The sequence below is a fragment of the Bombina bombina genome, chromosome 3 (genome assembly GCF_027579735.1).
Source record: "Bombina bombina isolate aBomBom1 chromosome 3, aBomBom1.pri, whole genome shotgun sequence".
In the NCBI taxonomy this organism is placed as follows: Eukaryota; Metazoa; Chordata; class Amphibia; order Anura; family Bombinatoridae; genus Bombina; species Bombina bombina.
This window is the reverse complement of record NC_069501.1, coordinates 1182447998-1182475766: the sequence shown is the minus strand read 5'-3', so window position 1 is coordinate 1182475766 and position 27769 is coordinate 1182447998. Positions and strand designations below refer to the sequence as shown.

At 39.2% G+C, this 27769-nt stretch overlaps 1 protein-coding gene across 2 annotated transcripts in view; it reads right to left on the bottom strand.

Annotated features, from left to right (window-relative positions):
- MRE11 (MRE11 homolog, double strand break repair nuclease) overlaps positions 1-27769 on the bottom strand; it is a 1042570-nt gene that overhangs the window by 622503 nt on the left and 392298 nt on the right. For both annotated transcript variants that reach the window (XM_053708610.1, XM_053708611.1), the window contains exon 12: positions 9858-9964. In XM_053708610.1, coding sequence (XP_053564585.1) covers positions 9858-9964 — 107 coding nt within the window. The remainder of the gene's footprint in view (positions 1-9857; positions 9965-27769) is intronic.

The following is a 27769-nucleotide window of genomic DNA, read 5'->3' as shown; positions in this document are numbered from 1 at the left end:
TTTGTTTTTAGTTATAGCTATTTTAGGGGGATATCTGTGTGTGCAGGTGACTATTACTGTGCATAATTATTAGGCAACTTAACAAAAAACAAATATATACCCATTTCAATTATTTATTTTTACCAGTGAAACCAATATAACATCTCAACATTCACAAATATACATTTCTGACATTCAAAAACAAAACAAAAACAAATCAGTGACCAATATAGCCACCTTTCTTTGCAAGCACACTCAAAAGCCTGCCATCCATGGATTCTGTCAGTGTTTTGATCTGTTCACCATCAACATTGCGTGCAGCAGCAACCACAGCCTCCCAGACACTGTTCAGAGAGGTGTACTGTTTTCCCTCCTTGTAAATCTCACATTTGATGATGGACCACAGGTTCTCAATGGGGTTCAGATCAGGTGAACAAGGAGGCCATGTCATTAGATTTTCTTCTTTTATACCCTTTCTTGCCAGCCACGCTGTGGAGTACTTGGACGCGTGTGATGGAGCATTGTCCTGCATGAAAATCATGTTTTTCTTGAAGGATGCAGACGTTTTCCTGTACCACTGATTGAAGAAGGTGTCTTCCAGAAACTGGCAGTAGGACTGGGAGTTGAGCTTGACTCCATCCTCAACCCGAAAAGGCCCCACAAGCTCATCTTTGATGATACCAGCCCAAACCAGTACTCCACCTCCACCTTGCTGGCGTCTGAGTCGGACTGGAGCTCTCTGCCCTTTACCAATCCAGCCACAGGCCCATCCATCTGGCCCATCAAGACTCACTCTCATTTCATCAGTCCATAAAACCTTAGAAAAATCAGTCTTGAGATATTTCTTAGCCCAGTCTTGACGTTTCAGCTTGTGTGTCTTGTTCAGTGGTGGTCGTCTTTCAGCCTTTCTTACCTTGGCCATGTCTCTGAGTATTGCACACCTTGTGCTTGTGGGCACTCCAGTGATGTTGCAGCTCTGAAATATGGCCAAACTGGTGGCAAGTCGCATCTTGGCAGCTGCACGCTTGACTTTTCTCAGTTCATGGGCAGTTATTTTGCGCCTTGGTTTTTCCACACGCTTCTTGCGACCCTGTTGACTATTTTGAATGAATCGCTTGATTGTTCGATGATCACGCTTCAGAAGCTTTGCAATTTTAAGAGTGCTGCATCCCTCTGCAAGATATCTCACTATTTTTGACTTTTCTGAGCCTGTCAAGTCCTTCTTTTGACCCATTTTGCCAAAGGAAAGGAAGTTGCCTAATAATTATGCACACCTGATATAGGGTGTTGATGTCATTAGACCACATCCCTTCTCATTACAGAGATGCACATCACCTAATATGCTTAATTGGTAGTAGGCTTTTGAGCCTATACAGCTTGGAGTAAGACAACATGCATAAAGAGGATGATGTGGTCAAAATACTAATTTGCCTAATAATTCTGCACTCCCTGTATTGTCTTAATATTGTTATTATCAGAGTTAGACACAATATGTAATAATCGTCGGCATACAGCCGCAACATAAATTGTATTACTGAGATGGTACTATTAACTTATACGCTCAGCGGTATAACACCTCATCTACAAATCTGCAGTTAAAAAGTTGTGCTTAAAGCAAACCAACTAACTAAGCCCTAACATGTTTCGCCACTATCGTGGCTTTCTCAAAGGGTACGGCACGGCGTTCAGCGTGGTCTTTTATAGACTCGCATCCCTCCCCTTATCATGACGTCATAGCCAAACAGAGTAATTGTTTTTGTTGGCCAATCGCAGTAGTTCTCACGCTTGAACAGACTGCTATCCACTATTCTATTGGACAGCTGCCCAAAATAGTTCTGTATTAGTCTGAACTGAGTAAACCTTCAAACATATTGGATCATCCAACTATTACATTATAAGGCAACACAATATTTGTGTATTAATAGAATCTTGGCCAATATCACTTTTTATTATTATCATAATATTCCATAAGATCTCCCTATACTAGGCTATGATTAGAGGATAGCCTTGCCAGAACACTTTCCCTTAATAACATGTACTGATAAAAGTTCACATTGAATAAATATACAATACAGTCAGTGATGATCATCTATTTGAAAATGCCTTTAATATTTCAGCTAGTACCATGATGATTTACAAGACACTCATTAATATACTTTCAAACATATTGGAACATCTAACTATAATATTATAAGGCTATGCAGAAGATGAGTAGTAATATAATTTTGCAAATATCACTTTTATTTTTATCATAATACACCATAAGATGCTCTTATGCCAGTCAGTTATTAAAGGACAGCCTCCCCAGAATACCTCTCCGTAATAGCATGCACAATAATTCTTAATAAACAGGAATTAATAACTATAAGACTATGATCAGCAATGACTCGATAATACTCACAATAATGAGTATTTTTATAACTCAGTTCAGACTAATACAGAACTATTTTGGGCAGCTGTCCAATAGAATAGTGGATAACAGTCTGTTCAAGCGTGAGAACTACTGCGATTGGCCAACAAAAACAATTACTCTGTTTGGCTATGACGTCATGATAAGGGGAGGGATGCAAGTCTATAAAAGACCACGCTGAACGCCGCGCTGTACCCTTTGAGAAAGCCCCGATGGTGGCGAAACATGTTAGGGCTTAGTTAGTTGGTTTGCTTTAAGCACAACTTTTTAACTGCAGATTTGTAGATGAGGTGTTATACCGCTGAGCGTATAAGTTAATAGTACAATCTCAGTAATACAATTTATGTTGCGGCTGTATGCCGACGATTATTACATATTGTGTCTAACTCTGATAATAACAATATTAAGACAATATACTCCCCAAGCGGCGTTAACATAAAATCATTTTGCTAACAGTATGTGTGATGCGGCTATGTGTTGATAACTATCATATAGTATAAAAAACCACTTTGCTAATATTATTTTTATTGCGACCAAGTATTGACAACAATTTTATACTATACTTAATATAAGAAGTGGATAATGGGTTTATACCGCTGAGCGTATACATTATTAGTATATTTCAGTTATACAATTTATGTTGCGGCTGTATGCCGATAATTATTACACATTGTGTCAAATCTGATAATAACAATATAAAGACATCATATTCCTCAAGCGGCGTTAACTTAAAACCTTTTTGATAACATTATTATTTTTATTGTGGCTATATATTGACAGCCACCATATAGTATACATAACTACTCTGCCAATATTATTTTGGTTGCGGCCAAGTGTTGACAACAACTATATATTATACTCAACGTATGAAACATAGCGCATTATATATTTTTCAAGTTCTATTGACACACTTGCATTGATACTATTTAAGCAGCAGTTATCAGCCTACAATATCATTACAGAGTTTCAGCTGAATACCACTTAATTGTATATTATTTGAATAATAGCTGCAATTCTTAATAATAGAAAACTGACTTAGTTAACTTAAGCAGCTTTTATAACAAGAATAATATTTTGCTTCTCAGCTGAAGCTCTGTTGTATATACACTTACACTATCTTATTAGTGATACATAGCAGCTTAATAACGCTATGATTGTAGTAAGTCATTTGGGCTTATATCGTAGAAACCATCATAATCTCCACAACATGTAGAACCTCAGCAGTACAAGCTGTGTAATCTATTAGAATTTTGGATATTATAATAAATGACCATAAAGAATAACAGCTATCCACCTAGAGTCATTTACTAATAAGGATTATAGTTACCTTTGAGAGGGCTGCTTATTCTCTCTATTGATAATAATAATCATATTAATAATATCACACCTTTAAAATCTAGTATATAGAGCTTCTAATAGTGGACAAATATCAGGTTTTATTAGGAGTAACCATATAGAACAAGGCAATAATTATTAGTAAATGTTGAGATTAAAGACTATTGATCAACATCTAATTACATAGCTTTAAGTCTATTTGGAGTCTAACCCCAGTTACTTCCAACACTATTATTGCTTTAATAATCTACAAACTTAATATACCTGATTAAATTATAATCATATACCCTGGAAATCTTAAGCCCCAGGACAAGATAGAATATTTAGTCACTTGTTGTGTCACATTCAATTAGCAACACATTACAACCTCATTTACAGTCTGTGTTTTTAACAATAAATTATATGTTTGTGTGTCTGTGGATTTTATTTTAATAAATACCCAATAAAGGTTATATTTTAATCAATTATGGGCTATACGGTTTCCCTTTCCCCTCTTCTGGTTTGTTCTAACCTCAGCCACTTTTCTTAGGGCTAGAGTGCTATCCAAGTGTACACTTTTTCAACCCTAGAGTTGAAACCCTTTGTTAGTTTTAAGCCGTCTACATTGAAATGATAGCAGCTTTGGCGTGTGCTTCCCTGCTCACTTGTTACCGCTGCAACAATCTCACATCTCTTCAACTGACTAATTCAGGCACAGGCTTCTATGAGGTATATACTGTTACTATTATTGCTTAATACATACCCCTCATCTCTTTCAAGTTTGTATTAAGAGGAAACACGGTTACAATCCGTAACGGACTTCGACTCCGCCTCCTCAAACACCTCTACACCAACCTCAGCCCTCCTGTGAAGTGATGTAATCTGTCACTCATTACCCGATACTTAGTCTCAGAAAGGCTGTTAGTCTGCATTCAGCGGATTTACTGACAAACTGCAACAGAGACTTACTTAAAGGAGTATCTGCCTCATCCTATTGTACTCTGCTTTACGTTTTCCAATCTTGATTCCTACCTTTCCTTCAGTCTCAAAGAAGGTCTAAGATCATTTGCATAAATTCATTTAAACCAACTAATCCTACTAATAAACATAGTAGGTATTTAAGGTGTCAGTGATACAAAACTCCATTTGATACTACCACTAATACTTACAGTCTAAAACGAATAAACATCCATTCAGAGACACTATCTAGATATCCTATCATCCAAAATCTGCAGTTGTGGTCCATAAGATTTTTACATTGTGACGTATTACTAAGCCATTGAAAAGGACCCAGCAGTATTACCACAGATAGTTTAAAATCTGTCCCAGCATGTAGGTCAATTGGGTCAAGGTTTAAGGGACCTTGAAATTGAAAATCAATCTCTTAGGAAAATTATCAGAGATTTTATGTCGCAAAAAAACACAACATCCAGATCCCATATCTGACAATTATTTCTTTTATCTGAATCAATTGTTTCTCTGCCTGAACCATTTTCTGGCAACAGAAAACATTATCGTCAGTTCAAAAATGCATGTCTACTCCTCTTCAATTTAAAACCTAAGACTTACAGTACAGGGAGACTTAAGGTGTTAACTATTATATAATTTTTGAGAGGAGAGCCTAGGGCCTGGGCACATAATGATCCCATCCTTTGATCTTTAGGCGATTTCCTAAACAGCATGGATGAACTATATTCAGATATTAATATCCAACTATCTGCAGAAGCCACCATGCGCAGCCTTAAACAAGGCAAACGTGCAGTCGAGGACTATATCACAGACTTCAAGCAATGTGCCACTGATTCAAAGTGGAATCCAATTCCCTTAAAGAACTAGTTCAGGTTAGGATTGTCTGACCAAATCAAAGATGAGCTTGCACGGACTGATCTACCAAATACTTTAGAATCCCTTATGAAATTGGCGATACAAATAGACCAAAGACTGAGGGAAAGAAGGACTGAACGCTATTATAATGAACAACCATCACGTATGAACCCCCAGTACTTCCCAATCACCAGTAACAACTAAAACCACTGCTGAACCTATGGAGATCAGCCTGGCCAGGGGACCTCTGACACCTGAAGAACGGAATCGTCGTAGAATGAATCAATTATGCATGTATTGTGCCAATCCAAACCATACAGTTAAAGACGGTCCAGTTCTACAGAGATCAAAGAAAAGTAAGTCACATAAAGTTTACGCTTCTCAGACTGTCATAAACAGTCCAGCTTACTGTACCCTTTCTTTGTTTTTACAGTGGGACCAAGCCAACCTCTCCACAGAAGCTATCTTGGACTCAGGAGCCTATGGCAATTTTATTAATAGTGCATTTGTGAAAAAAAATAAAATCCCACTTGTGTTGAAGCATAAAGCAGTCTCAATTTGTGTCATTAACGGTTCCACAATAGCTACAGGACCTATCACTCACCAAACCATACAATTAATACTAAAAATCTCCTCAGGTCATACTGAATATATAGAATTTGACGTTCTACCTTCCCCTCTTTTTCCCATTGTTTTAGGTATATCATGGCTGCAGAAATATCAACCCAGTATAGACTGGAACAGTCTTGAAGTTTCTTTTTCAAGTCTCCATTTTGTACAGATACATGTTTTCCACAACCTTTGCTTCTACAGGTTTCAGACGATAATTTCAAGCTCCCTGATGAGTATCAAGATTTTGCCGATATCTTCAGCAAAAAAAAAGCAGAATCATTGCCCCCACACCGGGTTTACGACTGCACAATAGACATTCAACCTGGGGCTACTATTCCATTACTATTCCGGGCATTTATACCCTCTTAGCCAACCTGAGTTAGACCACCTCAAAACTTATTTGGAAGAAAATTTGCGTAAAGGATTCATTAGACCATCTACATCCTCCACAGGCACAGGAATCTTCTTTGTGAGAAACAAAGACAATTCTTTACAGCACTCACCACCTCCTTTAAAATAGGCCCACAGAGAAACTGCTTTCGTCTCCTTCAACTACGGTCAGGAAAAGGAAGAGAATGAGGCCACACCCGGTCACATGGAATGCCATGCAGGACCGCCCCTGCAGCCGAGAAAAAGCGCGCCAAACTAAACAGGCTGCGCAGTAATTAAAATGAAGGAAGAACCTGACTGTTCACACATTGCCAGAACCACATCTCACACATGTCGCAGCAAAAACACAATAAAGTAATCATGTATAAATCCCCCCCCCCGTTCAATAATCACCTTCCCGAGATATTAACCCTAGATTCTATAAAGATAAAAGGAGTCACACTGTGACCATGTTTTCTTGCATTATCATTACAGGTATAAAATATGAAAAGCTCTACCAGAATCTATGCCGTGGAACAGGAACACGGCCTTTCAAGTTTGACAGTGTTGTAGCATCACTCCTGACATGGACTTGAGTGATTTTAAGCAGGCAGTGAAACTCATCAACACTGATTATTAAAAAGCTGCTAATACAAGTCTGGATGGGTTCGCAGAAAGACTCTCCCTGCATCTCCAGACCCTAATATTAGTCAATGCTCTTACTGAGAGGCTGACAAGACTACTAAAAACTCCAGTCCCATTCCGAAGAGTACTACCCTCCATGAGAGACTACTCCGAATCTTCCGACACTTCTCTGCCATCCTCCTGTGATGAAAGGCAAAGAATGACTGGGGTATGAGGGGAGTGGGGGAAGCATTTAAGCCTCTGGCTGGGGTGTCTTTGCCTCCTCCTCGTGGCCAGGTTATGTATTCCCACAAGAAGTAATGAATGAAGCCGTGGACTCTCCTCGTATTAAGATGGATACAATGAACATCAAGAAGATTAGCAATCTTTTTGTGGAACAAAAACTGAAAGAGCTGAAATCTGCCCTTTCAGAGAACTGGCAGATAAACCCTCATATCCATGCCATCCTGTAAAAACTGAAGAATGCCAAGAAAAAAAAAAAAAAACATGATTTACACACCAAGAAATAAAGGTTTTCCAAACCTTGTGATAAATCTTTCTAGAGACAGGTTTATAAACCTGAATCAGAGTTTCAATCACTCAATCTAAAAAACCTCTATGTCTTAGAATTAAGGGTTAAATTCCCATGCCATCAAGTTTAGAGTCTTGAGATCTGGATAGAAGAAAGGACCTTGAGAAAGAAGGTCTGACCGCAGAGGAAGAAGCCAAGGAGGGCAACTGGACATTTGACCAGATTGACAACCTCGCCTCCCAAGGATTCCAAACCCCCCGTGCTGTCAGAGACCTCCAAACTGAAATACTTGCATCTGTAGTGATCACAGTCAAAGAAGGATGAGCAAAAAAGGCACCCTGAATAATAGACTAATGATCCAACCTCCAAGTTGAAGACTGACTTGTACTTTGAGAGAGCAGAGTATAATCACTGCACTATTGATGCAACATACAAAGCTGAAGAGGTCTCATGTTAAATTGAGCAAATGGAATTGCATCGGAAGCAGCAATCATGAGACCTAGTACTTCTATACACAAAGCCACTAAAGGGAACGAAAGAGACTGAAGCTGCAGATAAGAACTGTGAGGGACTGAAAAAGTAATTTATTACATGTTCATTTCTTACTTTAGTAAATGTCCCTTACTCATTATATTCCTGTATACCTGTAAGTAATGAACAAACATAAAACCCAATTATTTTAGTTTGTGAATCAGAAAGATCATCGATTTTTAAACTATTTTTCAATGTACTTCTATTATCAATTTTGCTTCATTGTCTTGGTATCCTTTGTTGAATGATCAGCAATGCACTACTGGGGCTAGCTGAACACATTGATAAGCCAATGACAAGAGGCATATATGTGCATCCTCCAATCAACATCTAGTTCTCAGCTCCTAAGACTACCTAGGTATGATTTCCAACAAAGGATACCAACGAAAGAAAGTAAATTAGATAATGTAAGTAAATTGAAAAGTTGTTTAAAATTGTTTTATCTGAATCATGAAAGAAAATGTTTAAGTTTCAAGTCCCTTTAATGACAAAGACTGACAAGAAGCCAAACTGATCTAGGACAGAACAGCAGTTTATATATCTGAACAGATGGCAAAAAGAAAATCTGGAGATCATTTCTATGTGATTGTTATTGTTTTTTTAATTTACTGCTGCAGAAAGTTATCTGTCATTGCAGCTGAGCAGATGTCTAAACTACAATAGAACAGAGTGAAATTCAATTATCAGCACTAAACAATGTAACATTATTATTTAGCTGGTGGTTTCAGCAATTCCTTGTTTCACGGTTGTCTAGACGCTCTGCAAAATCTCTGCCACAGTACTTTCCTAAGTACTAGGCTTGATAAGCGGTCATAAAACAGCCTTATTATTCTATCTGAAAAGAAGATCTATACACATACTCATTAGCTATAGAACATGAGGAAATCATTTGTGACTGTTGCAGATTAAAAAAAAAACTGATTCAGATTTTTCATTTTTGATTCAGATAGGGCTTGTAGCATGCACGTGTATTGATAGCAATACGACAGTGGTTTTGCAAGAATGCTTTTGAGCATTAGATGGCAGCGGTGCATGCACAATATATATTATGTCAAATGTATTCTTGCAAAACTGCTGCCATATAGTGCTACAACATGTGCATGCCCCTGAGCCTACCTACCTGCTTTTCAACAAAGGATACTGAGAATAGAGAAAATGAAATGAAAAAAAAAAGTTTTTTACATTTATTAATTGTACTACTACTTTATAGACTTCACATAATTTATTAGTTATTTAAAGGGATGCGATACCCAAAATATGTATTTTATGTTTCAGTTACAGCATACAATTTTACACAACGTTCTATTTGACTTGTATTAGCAATTTTCGCTTCATTCTCTTGGTATCCTTTGTTTAAGGAGCACCAATCCACTACTGGCAGCTAGCTTAACACATTGGGTGAACCAATGACAAGAGCCATATATGTGCAGCTACCAATCAGCAGCTATCTCCCAGTAGTGCATTGCGGCTCCTGAGCCTACCTAGGTATAATTTTAAACAAAGAATACCAAGCGAACAAAGCTAAATTTGATAATAGAAGTAAATTTGTTTAAAATTGCACGCTCTACGTGAATCATGAAAATGTTATTTTGACTGTCCCGTTAAAGTCACAGCCTTTGTAAGACAAGTTGGGCTTTCACTACATTTATTTATACTGCCTACCTTCTCAGCGGTCTGAAAGTATTGCTTTACAAGGTCTTCAACCCTCAAAGTTGTACCATCAGAAGAAGCTTTGCGCTCAATATTTCCAAAGTTAATTGGTGCAATATCTGGAAGTAAAAGTAGAGGTTAAAATAGGAGGTAAAACACACAATTAACAGTATAATTAACAAAACATTAACGCTATAGCAACTGAATATAGCGTAGCAAATATTGCTTTAATTATTGCTTTTAAACCAATTACTGTAAATACTAAAAAAAAAAAAATACCTTTAAAAAACTAAAAGTATCAATGCAGTGATGGAGTAAACATCCAAGAATACCCATCATGCCTAGATACAAATGGTTTAGCAGTGGATGGTTTCAGATTGCAATAGGTTAATCTCGCACATATAAATGAGCATTTCCCTTGCACAGTGAACTAATGGGTTAGTCCAAATGTACTGTAACCTTAAAGGGACAGGATACCCAAATGTTGAAGCACATGAAAGTGATTCATTATAGCTGTAAAAAGCTGAATAGAAAACATCTCTATTAGAAAAAGGAAGATATTTTACCTCAAATTTCCTAAGTATTCACACCCCACTGTAAATAAATTTTAAGCAGCCAGTCAGGATGCTTGTCCAAGGTCTTTCAAGGGAATGTGCATCTGTTATGTGCAGGCACAGTCATGTTATTTTCCTATTTAGCATTGCTGATGCTAACAGAATAACTGTTTACACAGAACTTACTCTGGTGAGCTGAAGACATTTTAAAGTAAAATATCTTAAATTTTTACATAGAGATGCTTAGGTGATATTTTCTTGTCAGATTTTTACAGTTATACTGCATCCGTTTCAAGTGATTTAGCATATGAGTACAATGTCACTTTAAGACGTTTGAAAGCGCTATTATATATATGTCAGTTTCCGTTGAACTTTTCTAGTGAAAACACATTTGCGGCTGCAGGCTTTCAATGCACTGATTGATTTTGAATTGTGATCACTCAATAAAAAATGCTGTCCAATTCGGCAGGAAAGCAAAAAGCTATTTTGGCAGGAAATCGGTGACAGATCAACTCCTATATACGGTAATTAACTACCACAAATTAGAGTATTACCTGGGAATCTGGTTAACAGAGTTAAACGTGTCAGCTGCACCTGTTTATTTATATGCTTTATTGTGATTTATGTTAAATATACAGCACGGGTGTTTGTTCAGATGAAATGCATAGGTGTATTGAGGAGTGTTTGTGTGTTTAACAAATGTAATACGAGTTACAATACTAAGAGCATACAGCTTTTTTGCAACCAACAAGGACAACTCTAAAATGTTTTCAAACAAAGTAAATTCACAATAAAACAGATTTATATGCAGCCTTGAAAATGATATGTTCTACCTATAAGCTACAAAAATGAAAATGATTTATTAAAAAAAACATAATTTATGCTTACCTGATAAATTCCTTTCTTCTGTTGTGTGATCAGTCCACGGGTCATCATTACTTCTGGGATATAACTCCTCCCCAACAGGAAATGCAAGAGGATTCACCCAGCAGAGCTGCATATAGCTCCTCCCCTCTACGTCACTCCCAGTCATTCGACCAAGAATCAACGAGAAAGGAGAAACCAAGGGTGAAGTGGTGACTGGAGTATAATTTAAAAAATATCTACCTGCCTTAAAAAACAGGGCGGGCCGTGGACTGATCACACAACAGAAGAAAGGAATTTATCAGGTAAGCATAAATTATGTTTTCTTCTGTTATGTGTGATCAGTCCACGGGTCATCATTACTTCTGGGATACCAATACCAAAGCAAAAGTACACGGATGACGGGAGGGATAGGCAGGCTCATTATACAGAAGGAACCACTGCCTGAAGAACCTTTCTCCCAAAAATAGCCTCCGAAGAAGCAAAAGTGTCAAATTTGTAAAATTTGGAAAAAGTATGAAGCGAAGACCAAGTTGCAGCCTTGCAAATCTGTTCAACAGAGGCCTCATTCTTAAAGGCCCAAGTGGAAGCCACAGCTCTAGTAGAATGAGCTGTAATTCTTTCAGGAGGCTGCTGTCCAGCAGTCTCATAGGCTAAACGAATTATGCTACGAAGCCAGAAGGAGAGAGAGGTAGCCGAAGCCTTATGACCTCTCCTCTGACCAGAGTACACGACAAACAGGGAAGACGTTTGTCGAAAATCCTTAGTTGCCTGCAAGTAGAACTTGAGGGCACGAACTACATCCAGATTGTGTAGAAGACGTTCCTTCTTTGAAGAAGGATTCGGGCACAGAGAAGGAACCACGATCTCTTGATTGATGTTCCTGTTAGTGACTACCTTAGGTAAGAACCCAGGTTTAGTACGCAGAACTACCTTATCTGAATGAAAAATCAAATAAGGAGAATCACAATGTAAAGCTGATAACTCAGAGACTCTCCGAGCCGAAGAAATAGCCATTAAAAATAACACTTTCCAAGATAACAACTTTATATCAATGGAATGAAGGGGTTCAAACGGAACTCCTTGTAGAACGTTAAGAACAAGGTTTAAACTCCATGGCGGAGCAACAGTTTTAAACACAGGCTTGATTCTAGCTAAAGCCTGACAAAAGGCCTGGACGTCTGGATTTTCTGACAGACGCCTGTGCAACAAGATGGACAGAGCTGAGATCTGTCTCTTTAATGAACTAGCCGATAAACCCTTTTCTAAACCTTCTTGTAGAAAGGACAATATCCTAGGAATCCTAACCTTACTCCAGGAGTAACCTTTGGATTCGCACCAGTATAGGTATTTACGCCATATCTTATGGTAAATCCTTCTGGTAACAGGCTTCCTAGCCTGTATCAGGGTATCAATAACCGACTCAGAAAAACCACGTTTTGATAAAATCAAGCGTTCAATTTCCAAGCAGTCAGCTTCAGAGAAGTTAGATTTTGATGTTTGAATGGACCCTGTATCAGAAGGTCCTGTCTTAGAGGTAGAGACCAAGGCGGACAGGATGACATGTCCACTAGATCTGCATACCAAGTCCTGCGTGGCCACGCAGGCGCTATTAGAATCACTGATGCTCTCTCCTGTTTGATCTTGGCAATCAATCGAGGAAGCAGCGGGAAGGGTGGAAACACATAAGCCATCCCGAAGTTCCAAGGTGCTGTCAAAGCATCTATCAGAACCGCTCCCGGATCCCTGGATCTGGACCCGTAGCGAGGAAGTTTGGCGTTCTGGCGAGACGCCATGAGATCTATCTCTGGTTTGCCCCAACGTCGAAGTATTTGGGCAAAGACCTCCGGATGAAGTTCCCACTCCCCCGGATGAAAAGTCTGGCGACTCAAGAAATCCGCCTCCCAGTTCTCCACTCCCGGGATGTGGATTGCTGACAGGTGGCAAGAGTGAGACTCTGCCCAGCGAATTATCTTTGATACTTCCATCATTGCTAGGGAGCTTCTTGTCCCTCCTTGATGGTTGATGTAAGCTACAGTCGTGATGTTGTCCGACTGAAACCTGAAGCCAGAAGGGCATTGAGAACTGCTCTCAATTCCAGAATGTTTATTGGTAGGAGACTTTCCTCCTGATTCCATTGTCCCTGAGCCTTCAGAGAATTCCAGACAGCGCCCCAACCTAGTAGGCTGGCGTCTGTTGTTACAATTGTCCAGTCCGGCCTGCTGAATGGCATCCCCCTGGACAGATGTGGCCGAGAAAGCCACCATAGAAGAGAGTTTCTGGACTCTTGATCCAGATTCAGAGTAGGGGACAAGTCTGAGTAATCCCCATTCCACTGACTCAGCATGCACAATTGCAGCGGTCTGAGATGTAGACGTGCAAAGGGTACTATGTCCATTGCTGCTACCATTAAGCCGATCACCTCCATGCATTGAGCTACTGACGGGAGTTGAATGGAATGAAGGACACGGCATGCATTTAGAAGCTTTGTTAATCTGTCTTCTGTCAGATAAATCTTCATTTCTACAGAATCTATAAGAGTCCCCAAGAATGGAACTCTTGTGAGAGGAAAGAGAGAACTCTTCTTTTCGTTCACTTTCCATCCATGCGACCTTAGAAATGCCAGAACTAACTCTGTATGAGACTTGGCAGTTTGAAAGCTTGAAGCTTGTATCAGAATGTCGTCTAGGTACGGAGCTACCGAAATTCCTTGCGGTCTTAGTACCGCCAGAAGAGCACCCAGAACCTTTGTGAAGATTCTTGGAGCCGTAGCCAATCCGAATGGAAGAGCTACAAACTGGTAATGCCTGTCTAAGAAGGCAAACCTTAGATACCGGTAATGATCTTTGTGAATCGGTATGTGAAGGTAAGCATCCTTTAAATCCACTGTGGTCATGTACTGACCCTTTTGGATCATGGGTAAGATTGTCCGAATAGTTTCCATTTTGAACGATGGAACTCTTAGGAATTTGTTTAGGATCTTTAAATCCAAGATTGGCCTGAAAGTTCCCTCTTTTTTGGGAACCACAAACAGGTTTGAGTAAAACCCTTGTCCTTGTTCCGACCGCGGAACCGGATGGATCACTCCCCAAAAACGGCCCCTCCCCCTCACACACAGCAGTGAGAGAGAAACGAAACTGTCACAATTAAAACAAGCAGCTGCCAAGTGGAAAAATAATGCCCAAACATTTATTCACTCAGTACCTCAGAAAATGCAAACGATTCTACATTCCAGCAAAAACGTTTAACATAATAAATACCTATTAAAAGGTTTAATGTACTTTTTACAGAGTAATTCCAGTGAAGTACCATCCCCAGAATACTGAAGTGTAGAGTATACATACATGTTATTATAACGGTATGGCAGGATTTTCTCATCAATTCCATTCAGAAAATAAAAACTGCTACATACCTCAATGCAGATTCATCTGCCCGCTGTCCCCTGATCTGAAGCTTTTACCTCCCTCAGATGGCCGAGAAACAGCAATATGATCTTAACTACTCCGGTTAAAATCATAATAAAAAACTCTGGTAGATTCTTCTTCAAACTCTGCCAGAGAGGCAATAACACGCTCCGGTGCTATTGTAAAATAACAAACTTTTGATTGAAGTTATAAAAACTAAGTATAATCACCATAGTCCTCTCACACATCCTATCTAGTCGTTGGGTGCAAGAGAATGACTGGGAGTGACGTAGAGGGGAGGAGCTATATGCAGCTCTGCTGGGTGAATCCTCTTGCATTTCCTGTTGGGGAGGAGTTATATCCCAGAAGTAATGATGACCCGTGGACTGATCACACATAACAGAAGAAACTAGTTTTGTGCAAGTTAATCTACAACGTACAGCTGCACATCATATATCAGTATGAGGCTTCACGGATGGTGACAGCTAATATGCAACTCAATCTGGCACTGCATAAACAGCAGTTCTGTTTATCCCTTTTCATTACCATGTTTAAAGGAAACATAGTTGATTTTGTTTTTTAAACAAAAGGACAGCATTTCAAAAGGTATTACACTGTTTTCTGTATTTTAAAAAACCCGTGTTGAGATCCAAAATAAACTAATGTTTTCCTGTCAGGCTTTCAAAGGTGTATCCCTCTCCACCAATCATCTTTATTAGGCTGATGGCTATGCCTCTTCAATACCGATTAGCATGTTTTGCTGTTAAAGGGACAGTAAAGTCAAAATTACACTTTCGTGATTTAGATAGAGCATGCAATTTTAAACAAGTTTCCAATTTACTTCTTATATCAAATTTGATTTGTTTTCTTGGTATCTTTTATTGAAGAGTAAAACTAGGTAGGCTCATAAGAGCTCAGGAGTGTGCACGTGTCTTTAGTATGATATGGAAGCAGTGTTTTGCAACTTTATTTGTAGTGTTGTTATACAATGTTGCAAAACACTGCTGCCATACAGTACTAAAGACATGCTCTATCTAAATCATGAAAGTTTAATTTTGACTTTACTGACCCTTTAATACGAGTTTTGTTGCATACATAATGCTCGATTTAGCAAGCCCTTCTCCTACCTTCATGCGACTCGGCTGCTTTCCTACCCACTTCTCCACCTAACTTTTTTGGTGTTTACTGTCCTTTTAAGACAGTTTCCAATTTACTTACATTATCAAATTTTGCTCATTATTTTTTATATTCACATTTTCTGAGGCACAAGCTCACGGGGTATATGTATACTAGTCTGTGATTGGCTGATGTCTGTTACATGATACGGGGGGGCAGAAAATGGGAGAAAAAATAAAATTGCCAGAGAAAAAAAAATCTACTGCTTATTTAAATTTCAAAGTAAGTGTTATTGCATTGTCTTTTTATTATGTACTTGTTAATTATGCAATTTTACTGTATTTTAGTGGTCCATTAACCCCTTAATGACCACAATGTACCCTGTATGTCACTGGTCGTTAAGGTTTTTTTCAGGACATAATAGCACAAGTCTAACAAGAACACGCTATTAATGCACTCCCTCCAGTAGGCTTTGTGGAATAGAGCAGTCTCAACGCTGGTGGTAAGACCGCGCTATAAAACAATCAAGTCCGAAAAAATGGCCAGTGACATACAGGGTACGTCGCTGGTCCTTAAGGGGTTAAGATCTGCTCCAGGATGTGGTGCGCGAAATATTAGTTGGGTCCCATATTTATAAAACATAAACGTATGCCAATAATGGCTGGCATATTTGAACAAGGGCTCTTCATTCACAAGTGAGGGAATTTTCCCCACAATAAAACCTGGAAATTACTTCCCCTTTATTCACTGATTTTGTAATAAGCTTAGAACAAACCAATAAAGGACTTTTTTTTTTTTTTTTACATAAAGAAACACTGTACCCATTTTTTATTTACAATGATAAAAAAGGACATTTCAAAATTTATTTTTTGATTATTTTTTTTAGTAGTTTTTTTTTTTAAATGCACCAAAAACAGACAGTTTTGTCTTGTGATAAATGCTTATTTTCCTCTATAGCAACAAATATTTATTTGAGAAAGGTGACTCTAGCAGCCAGAAAAGAACAGCAATGCAGCCATCAGATCTTCGAAGTAATGTTTATGAATGACATTTTATATTTCATTGAAGATTGGCACTCACTTTAAACATTGGAGAAATAATTTAAAGGGATACTGTTGATATAGATATTTTTAACACTGATTGAGGTAAATGGTGCATTTAAAAATTGTATTTTATTGAGAATATTTCCAGTCCGTTTTGAAGAATGCATACTTGTTTGTGTATGTATGTGTATATATATATATATATATATATATATATATATGTAAATTTTCTTTTGCAATCTGAGCCAATCAAAGCATTTATGCAAATTAGACAGGTGCACACTATAACATGAGAAACACACATAAGGCATCATTGGATCCACTTGTGCACAATTATAAGAGGAAGGGACAGTAAACGCAAAACAGAATCCCCCATAACATGTCTAATTACACAAAGTGAGAATATTTTGTGATGTACTTTCATTATTAATTTTACTGCCTTTCCCATGATTGAACTGTGCAAATTGTAGTTTTCCCCACTCCCCTCAGAGAGATTGAAATGCATTTTGTGGACTGTAAAACCTGACACCTCTACATGCTGCACAGCAATTGGTAAAAATGTGCCAAAGTTATTATTATCGGTTATTTGTAGAGAGCCAACAGATTCTGCAGCTATTTAAACATAGGCGGTATACAAGAAAACATTTATAGGGATCAAACAGGTAGAGGGCCCTGCCAAGAGTCGCACTGTTGCAGTCAGCTCTTTAAGAAGGTGATCTACAAACAGCTGGGCTCTTAGGCTTACATGCTAAGGGGGTTCAGGGGATAGCAATGGAGGAGAGGAACCGGTATTAGGAAAGGTTAGTGTAGGTTGTATGTATCCCTGAACAGTAGAGTCTTTAGGGAGCGCTTGAAGCTTTTAAAACTAGGGGAGAGACTTGTAGAGTGAGGCAGAGAGTTCCACAAGATGGGAGCCAGTCTGGAGAAGTCCTGTAAACGAGAATGTGAGGAGGTAACAAGAGAGGAGGAGAGTAGGATAAAGTTCCTTTATCTCTGACTCTAATTAGCCACAGGCAATTCGATAAGGGACAGCCTAGTCAGAATTAAAAACTCATGGTTCAGATAGGGCATGCAATTTTAAACAACTTACCAATTTACTTTGAGTTTGCTTTGTTCTCTTGGTATTGTTTGTTGAAAGCTAAACCTAGGTAGGCTCATATGCTAATTTTGCCATTGAAGGTTGCATCTTATCTCAAATGCATTTGACATTTTTTCACAGCCAGAGGGTGTTAGCTCATGTGTGCCATATAGATAACATTGGGCTCATGCCCGTGGAGTTACTTATGAGAGGGCACTGAATGCAAGTCTGTCAAAATAACTGAAATAAGGGGGCAGTCTGCAGAGGCTTAGATACAAGGTAATTACAGAGGTAAAAAGTATATTAATATAACTGTTGGTTATGCAAAACTGGGAAATGGGTAATAAAGGGATTATCCATCTTTTCTTTTTAGACAATAAAAAATCTGGAGTAGACTGTCCCCTTAAGAGAGGTGTTTTGTAAGGGGTGTTTAAGTGGGCTGCAAAACTTTTACGAACAAAAATTAGTTTGAATTATTTTAAAATGTTGTGAAAGCAGCAATTAATTTCTGATGCACAGATTATAATAAAAAAAAAAAAAAAAAACTTAAATATCCCTTTAAAACAGCTGGGCATGCAGCTTGCTATCATGTTAAGTAATATCACTGCCCAGCTAGGCAGGAGCAATACAGAAATATACAAGATATTATTCAAAATGTAACCTTAAGGCTAGTTTACTTATTTAGGTTTTTTCATTATAGCAAATTCATTTTATGCATAGATACAATGTCCTTCAGCAAATGTTCCTGCACACACTGTCTTTTTATATTGCTCCTATGAGGGAAATGATTTTATACATTTTAGAATGTCTATTAAATAAGAATTTAAACTTATGCCTTTATGTCTAAGTAAACATGCAAATATTTTTCATTGTCAGATTCTTTTGCCAATCTTTTTTCAGTATAAGATAAGTATAGTGGCAAATTGCAGACCATGTGGACATGATTGTCTATGAGGGTTGAGAATAGGGAACTAATCCTGAAACAAGCAGATGTGTTTTGGATTCAAAGGCGTTGGTGACTTTACAGCCACATGGCCCTAATAGTGAAATGTTGCATAATAAAGGATACAAATGAAATATATCATATGAAAGAATATATTATATACAGTTTTCGCAATGTCTTGTTGGTCAATTTCCTTCATAGCAACAGATATTCATTAGAGCAAGGTGACTCTAGCAGCGCAACCACAAATAAACAGCAATGCAGCCATCAGATGTTCGAAGTAATGTTTATGAATGACATTTCACATGGCATTGAAGTTTAGCACTCGCTTTAAACCGTTCAAAGGAGAACTGGAACTGAGAGAAGAAAGAATACACTTTGGAAGCACTCCCAGGTCACCAATAAATAATATTGATATAATAAGATCAATAATGAGATCCAAGGATTGAGGATAGGGAGCCACAAACTTGACTAAGGTTAAAATATAACTTTTATTGGGGTCAACAATTAAAATAGGAAAAATCAAAACTTTAAAAACAGACTCAAGCACCGACTGTAGTCAGCTAGGCTTAGTGTGACAATATCAGGTTAAACGGAGATACCTCCTACAGATACTCTTGTGTTCGATTGTCTTACAAATGATTTACCTACTAACAGTCAGTGGGTGAAAATATTCACACTGATAATTAATAATTGGTCTGTGCAGGTCTATGACACAGAGTATCTCTGATTGAAAGTCGCTAGTATTGAGAAATTAAAAGGTAATACAGAACTGTATATAGGGTGAATAATGCCCAACTAACGTTTGATAAGTGTGTTACCCAGGTGCAATTGAGGAATCTACCTCAGAATATCGTCATGTATGTATTTGCACTGATAATGATAACAGATGTGAATCACTGCTAAAGTATGCCAATAATGGTTCAATATTGTGGGGTATCTAATCCAGAATGTCTGGGCATGTGAATTAACATTGATAATAATAGTAACCACTATAGGTCACTACTAAATTACACTACTGCTGATACAATATTAAAAGGTAACGATTTGTACATTTAGTTTGGATGACTTTGTTTGGGTTGTTATAATAGAGTAATTGCTGATAATTGCAAATCTATCTCCAAGCAAAGACATATACCCTTGGTTAGAAGTAACTAAATGTAACTCTCTTAATTATAAACAAACTTTGTGGTTATACAAATGAAATAATGCCATCACAATTGTTATCTGCAGCAGCAGTATTGTGAATTGTCAGTGTATATGTGTAATATCGTAACCAAAGATGAAACGTGTACTGTGTACTTTGGTTATACACTGGATGATCTCCACCGAGTATATAGGTATTCGATATGTTAGCTTTTGTTAAAATTCAAGATTAACCCAATGGCAAGCTTATCGAGCAAAGATTCCTTATATGTTAATTTTAAATTAGCAGCAGCGCCGTGCAAACTGCCATGAGTGTGCTAGCAATTAGGAGTACCCAATAAATACATGAGGTACTTCTCAGCAGAAATCAGGTATCGGTGTATAAATTTGATTGTATCAAAGCAAACAGCAGTTAGTTAATAAACATATGCTCACGCCAGCGTAGTGTTAAATACACATAAGTTAGACTAAATGTCGTAACTATTACAAATATGACTATATCCTTGGGTTTAGGTAAAGAGTTGAATACTTTGACCGTTTGTTTATCTGGATTGGGTAACTTCAAGTCACTTGCTTTAGTAAACTTGGTTTAAAATGAATACCTGTGTGTCATAGACCCACGAATTACACCTTTAGTTGAATGTGACTATATACAGCTTGCTTGATTATAAATAGCTTTTGTAACTATTCTGATGAAGTAATACCACCACACTTGGTATCCAAAGTAGCAATATTACAAATGGTCAGTGTTCCCATAAAATTATACATCCGTAAGTGCACCATATGTCCATACTATCATTGGTACGCTGTATAATCCCCACCAAGTATAAAGATATACTAGATATTGCCTAAACGATTGTCAGAGTAAATCGAGTGGTAAGTATATAAAACGGAGATTCTATAGTGCTGATCAAAAAGTTTAACGGCAATACCGGGCAAGCGACTGTGTGTTTATATTAGCCACTAAGTGTAACCCATTAATATAACCGGGGCTTTTCAATAGAACTCTGTTGTTGGTGTGTCCACTTTGTTATAAACAAGCAGGACAGCTGGTAATTGCTGATTATGTGTTTATTCCAGTGCAGTGTTCTGTGTAAATAAAGCACATTGGATATGTTAAATGTTACAAACACAACTTCCTCGTTAAGTTAAGTGAAGGGCTAGATACTTTATTATAATAAATGTTAATATTGTCCCTTTTTACAACAGTTTAAATTCATATATTTATTTGTTATACTTGTAACTCAAAAAGAAAGATATATGCGGTTGATTCGCTTGCTCAATTGCCAAACGGATTATGGGTGTTATACTTGTTCGCTTGCTCAATTGCACAGGAGGTTAAAGGTGTCTGTATTAGCACACACATGCGTGCCGGTAAGCAGAATGTTTGGCAGTTATAAGCTATCTCAAATGCACTATTATGTATCGATAATGAACAAGACAGTTAGTGCATTATCGTGTGCCAACATCTGCTGCTTTCTGTATATTTGGCACTCTTATGCACCTCAGTTTGAACAAACTGTTTTGTGTAGAGTTAGGTATACTAACTGTTATGATCTATAACTGCTTATAAGAGAGATGAGCTCTCTAGCATTCTCTTTCACTAGGTTAGTTAAGTAAAAATAGATATTGCCAATAGCTATTCACTTGCCAAACATGAATTGTTACTTAATCATTAATAAACATCAGTGAAGTCTGGATTAGTACGGTAGAAGACTACAGTAATTGAATCGGAAGCTTAAGGCTTAAAGCTTTCAAAGGAGAAGCCTACACTTGCTGGATATAAAGGGACACTAAACCCATTTTTTTATTTCATGATTCAGATAGAGAATACAATTTAAAAACAACATTACAATTTACTTCGATCTAATTTGCTTCATTGTTTAGATATCATTTGTTGATGAAACAGCAATGCACATGGGTGGGCCAATCACATGAGGCATCTATGTGCAGCCACCATTCAGCAGCTACTAAGCCTATCTAGATATGCTTTTAAGCAAAAGTATATCAAGATATTGAAGCAAAAACATAATTTATGCTTACCTGATAAATTTATTTCTCTTGTAGTGTATCCAGTCCACGGATCATCCATTACTTGTGGGATATTCTCCTTCCCAACAGGAAGTTGCAAGAGGATCACCCACAGCAGAGCTGCTATATAGCTCCTCCCCTCACTGCCATATCCAGTCATTCGACCGAAACAAGCCGAGAAAGGAGAAACCATAGGGTGCAGTGGTGACTGTAGTTTAATTAAAATTTAGACCTGCCTGAAAAGGACAGGGCGGGCCGTGGACTGGATACACTACAAGAGAAATAAATTTATCAGGTAAGCATAAATTATGTTTTCTCTTGTTAAGTGTATCCAGTCCACGGATCATCCATTACTTGTGGGATACCAATACCAAAGCTAAAGTACACGGATGATGGGAGGGACAAGGCAGGAACTTAAACGGAAGGAACCACTGCCTGTAGAACCTTTCTCCCAAAAACAGCCTCCGAAGAAGCAAAAGTATCAAATTTGGAAAAAGTATGAAGCGAAGACCAAGTTGCAGCCTTGCAAATCTGTTCAACAGAGGCCTCATTTTTAAAGGCCCAGGTGGAAGCCACAGCTCTAGTAGAATGAGCTGTAATCCTTTCAGGAGGCTGCTGTCCAGCAGTCTCATAGGCTAAACGGATTATACTCCGAAGCCAAAAAGAAAGAGAGGTTGCCGAGGCCTTCTGACCTCTCCTCTGTCCAGAGTAAACAACAAACAGGTTAGATGTTTGGTGAAAATCTTTAGTAGCCTGTAAGTAAAACTTCAAGGCACGGACTACGTCTAGATTATGCAAAAGACATTCCTTCTTTGAAGAAGGATTAGGACATAATGATGGAACAACAATCTCTTGATTGATATTCTTGTTAGAAACCACCTTAGGTAAAAACCCAGGTTTTGTATGCAGAACAACTTTATCTGAATGAAAGATCAGATAAGGAGAATCACAATGTAAGGCAGATAACTCCGAGACTCTTCGAGCCGAGGAAATAGCCATCAGAAAAAGAACTTTCCATGAAAGAAGTTTGATATCAATAGAATGAAGGGGTTCAAACGGAACCCCTTGAAGAACTTTAAGAACCAAGTTTAAGCTCCATGGAGGAGCAACAGGTTTAAACACAGGTTTAATTCTAACTAAAGCCTGACAAAATGCCTGAACGTCTGGAACTTCTGCCAGACGCTTGTGTAAAAGAATAGACAGAGCAGAAATCTGTCCCTTTAAAGAACTAGCTGATAATCCTTTGTCCAAACCCTCTTGGAGGAAGGACAATATCCTAGGAATCCTAACCCTACTCCATGAGTAATTATTGGATTCACACCAATGAAGATATTTACGCCATATCTTGTGGTAAATTTTCCTGGTGACAGGCATTCGTCCCTGTATTAAGGTATCAATTACTGACTCGGAGAAGCCACGCGTTTGATAGGATCAAGCGTTCAATCTCCATGCAGTCAGTCTCAGAGAAAGTAGATTCGGATGATTGAAAGGACCTTGTATTAGAAGGTCTTGTCTCAGAGGCAGAGTCCATGGTGGAAAGGATGACATGTCCACTAGGTCTGCATACCAGGTCCTGCGTGGCCACGCAGGTGCTATCAATATCACCGATGCTCTTTCCTGTTTGATTTTGGCAATCAGACGAGGGAGCAGAGGAAACGGTGGAAACACATAAGCCAGGTTGAAGAACCAAGGCGCTGCTAGAGCATCTATCAGTGCCGCTTCTGGGTCCCTGGACCTGGATCCGTAACAAGGAAGCTTGGCGTTCTGGTGAGACGCAATGAGATCCAATTCTGGTTTGCCCCAACGGAGAACCAATTGAGCAAACACCTCCGGATGGAGTTCCCATTCCCCCGGATGAAAAGTTCGACGACTTAGAAAATTCGCCTCCCAGTTCTCTACACCTGGGATATGGATCGCTGACAGGTGGCAAGAGTGAGTCTCTGCCCAGCGAATTATCTTGGAGACTTCTGACATCGCTAGGGAACTCCTGGTTCCCCCTTGATGGTTGATGTAAGCCACAGTCGTGATGTTGTCCGACTGAAATCTGATGAACCTCAGTGTTGCTAGCTGAGGCCAAGCCAGAAGAGCATTGAATATTGCTCTTAACTCCAGAATATTTATTGGGAGGAGTTTCTCCTCCTGAGTCCATGAACCCTGAGCCTTCAGGGAGTTCCAGACTGCACTGCAACCTAGAAGGCAGCATCTGTTGTTACAATTGTCCAATCTGGTCTGCGAAAGGTCATACCCTTGGACAGATGGGCCCGAGATAACCACCAGAGAAGAGAATCTCCGGTTTCCTGATCCAGATTTAGTAGAGGGGACAAATCTGTGTAATCCCCATTCCACTGACTGAGCATGCATAATTGCAGCGGTCTGAGATGCAGGCGCGCGAATGGCACTATGTCCATCGCCGCTACCATCAAGCCGATTACTTCCATGCACTGAGCCACCGTGGGGCGCGGAATGGAGTGAAGAACACGGCAAGCATTTAGAAGTTTTGATAACCTGGACTCCGTCAGGTAAATTTTAATTTCTACAGAATCTATTTGAGTCCCTAGGAAGGAAACCCTTGTGAGAGGAGATAGAGAACTCTTTTCTTCGTTCACTTTCCACCCATGCGACCTCAGGAATGCCAGAACTATCTCTGTATGAGATTTGGCAATTTGAAAGCTTGACGCCTGTATCAGGATGTCGTCCAGGTAAGGAGCCACCGCTAAGCCTCGCGGTCTTAGGATCGCCAGAAGTGAGCCCAGAACCTTTGTAAAAATTCTTGGGGCTGTAGCCAACCCGAATGGAAGTGCTACAAATTGGTAATGCCTGTGTAGAAAGGAAAACCTCAGGAACTGATGATGATTCTTGTGAATCGGAATGTGAAGGTAGGCATCCTTTAAGTCCACTGTGGTCATGTACTGACCCTCTTGGATCATGGGTAAAATGGTTCGAATAGTTTCCATCTTGAATGACGGAACTCTGAGGAATTTGTTTAGGATCTTTAAATCCAAAATTGGTCTGAAGGTTCCCTCTTTTTTGGGAACCACAAACAGATTTGAATAAAACCCCTGTCCTTGTTCCGTCCGCGGAACTGGATGGATCACTCCCATTACAAGGAGATCTTGTACGCAGCTTAGGAATGCCTCTTTCTTTATCTGGTTTGCAGATAATCTTGAAAGGTGAAATCTCCCTTGTGGAGGAGAAGCTTTGAAGTCCAGAAGATATCCCTGAGATATGATCTCCAACGCTCAGGGATCCTGAACATCTCTTGCCCACGCCTGGGCGAAGAGAGAGTCTGCCCCCTACTAGATCCGTTGTCGGATAGGGGGCCGCTCCTTCATGCTGTCTTAGAGGCAGCAGCAGGCTTTCTGGCCTGCTTGCCCTTGTTCCAGGACTGGTTAGGTTTCCAGGCCTGCTTGGATTGAGCAAAAGTTCCCTCTTGTTTTGAAGCAGAGGAAGTTGATGCTGCACCTGCCTTGAAATTTCGAAAGGCACGAAAATTAGACTGTTTGGCCTTTGATTTGGCCCTGTCCTGAGGAAGGGTATGACCCTTACCTCCAGTAATGTCAGCAATAATTTATTTCAAACCAGGCCCAAATAAGGTCTGCCCCTTGAAAGGAATGTTGAGTAATTTAGACTTTGAAGTCACATCAGCTGACCAGGATTTGAGCCATAGCGCCCTACGCGCCTGGATGGCGAATCCGGAATTCTTAGCCGTTAGTTTAGTCAAATGAACAATGGTATCAGAAACAAATGAGTTAGCTAGCTTAAGAGTTCTAAGCTTGTCAACAATTTCAGTCAATGGAGCTGTATTGATGGCCTCTTCCAGGGCCTCAAACCAGAATGCCGCCGCAGCAGTGACAGGCGCAATGCATGCAAGGGGCTGTAAAATAAAACCTTGTTGAATAAACATTTTCTTAAGGTAATTTTTTATCCATTGGATCTGAAAAAGCACAACTGTCCTCAACCGGGATAGTGGTACGCTTTGCTAAAGTAGAAACTGCTCCCTCCACCTTAGTGACTGTCTGCCATAAGTCCCGTGTAGTGGCATCTATTGGAAACATTTTTCTAAATATAGGAGGTGGGGAAAAGGGCACACCGGGCCTATCCCAATCCTTACTAAAAATTTCTGTAAGCCTTTTAGGTATTGGAAAAACATCAGTACTCACCGGCACTGCATAGTATTTATCCAGCCTACACAATTTCTCTGGCACTGCAATTGTGTCACAGTCATTCAGAGCAGCTAATACCTCCCCAAGCAATACACAGAGGTTCTCAAGCTTAAATTTAAAATTAGAAATCTCTGAATCAGGTCTCCCCAATTCAGAGACGTCACTCACAGACTGAAGCTCTCCGTCCTCAGGTTCTGCATATTGTGACGCAGTATCAGACATGGCTCTTACAGCATCTACGCGCTCTGTATCTCGTCTAACCCCAGAGCTATCGCGCTTGCCTCTCAATTCAGGCAATCTGGATAATACCTCTGACAGGGTATTATTCATGATTGCAGCCATGTCTTGCAAAGTAATTGCTATGGGCGTCCCTAATGTACTTGGCGCCATATTAGCGTGCGTCCCTTGAGCGGGAGGCGAAGGGTCCGACACGTGGGGAGAGTTAGTCCGCATAACTTCCCCCTCGACAGACCCCTCTGGTGACAATTCTTTTATAGATAAAGACTGATCTTTACTGTTTAAGGTGAAATCAATACATTTAGTAAACATTCTCCTATGGGGCTCCACCATGGCTTTTAAACATAATGAACAAGTATCCTCTGTTTCAGACATGTTTGTACAGACTAGCAATGAGACTAGCAAGCTTGGAAAACACTTTAAAGCAAGTTAACAAGCAATATAAAAAACGTTACTGTGCCTTTAAGAGAAACAAATTTTGACAAAATTTGAAATAACAGTGAAAAAACATAATTTATGCTTACCTGATAAATTCCTTTCTTCTGTAGTGTGATCAGTCCACGGGTCATCATTACTTCTGGGATATTAACTGCTCCCCTACAGGAAGTGCAAGAGGATTCACCCAGCAGAGCTGCATATAGCTCCTCCCCTCTACGTCACTCCCAGTCATTCGACCAAGGACCAACGAGAAAGGAAAAGCCAAGGGTGAAGTGGTGACTGGAGTATAAATTAAAAAATATTTACCTGCCTTAAAAACAGGGCGGGCCGTGGACTGATCACACTACAGAAGAAAGGAATTTATCAGGTAAGCATAAATTATGTTTTCTTCTGTTAAGTGTGATCAGTCCACGGGTCATCATTACTTCTGGGATACCAATACCAAAGCAAAAGTACACGGATGACGGGAGGGATAGGCAGACTCTTTATACAGAAGGAACCACTGCCTGAAGAACCTTTCTCCCAAAAATAGCCTCCGATGAAGCAAAGGTGTCAAATTTGTAAAATTTGGAAAAAGTATGAAGCGAAGACCAAGTTGCAGCCTTGCAAATCTGTTCAACAGAGGCCTCATTCTTGAAGGCCCAAGTGGAAGCCACAGCTCTAGTAGAATGAGCTGTAATTCTTTCAGGGGGCTGCTGTCCAGCAGTCTCATAAGCTAAACGAATTATGCTACGAAGCCAAAAAGAAAGAGAGGTAGCGGAAGCTTTTTGACCTCTCCTCTGCCCAGAGTAAATGACAAACAGAGAAGACGTTTGTCGGAATTCCTTAGTTGCCTGCAAGTAAAATTTTAGAGCCCGGACTACATCCAGGTTGTGCAGTAGACGTTCCTTCTTTGAAGAAGGATTTG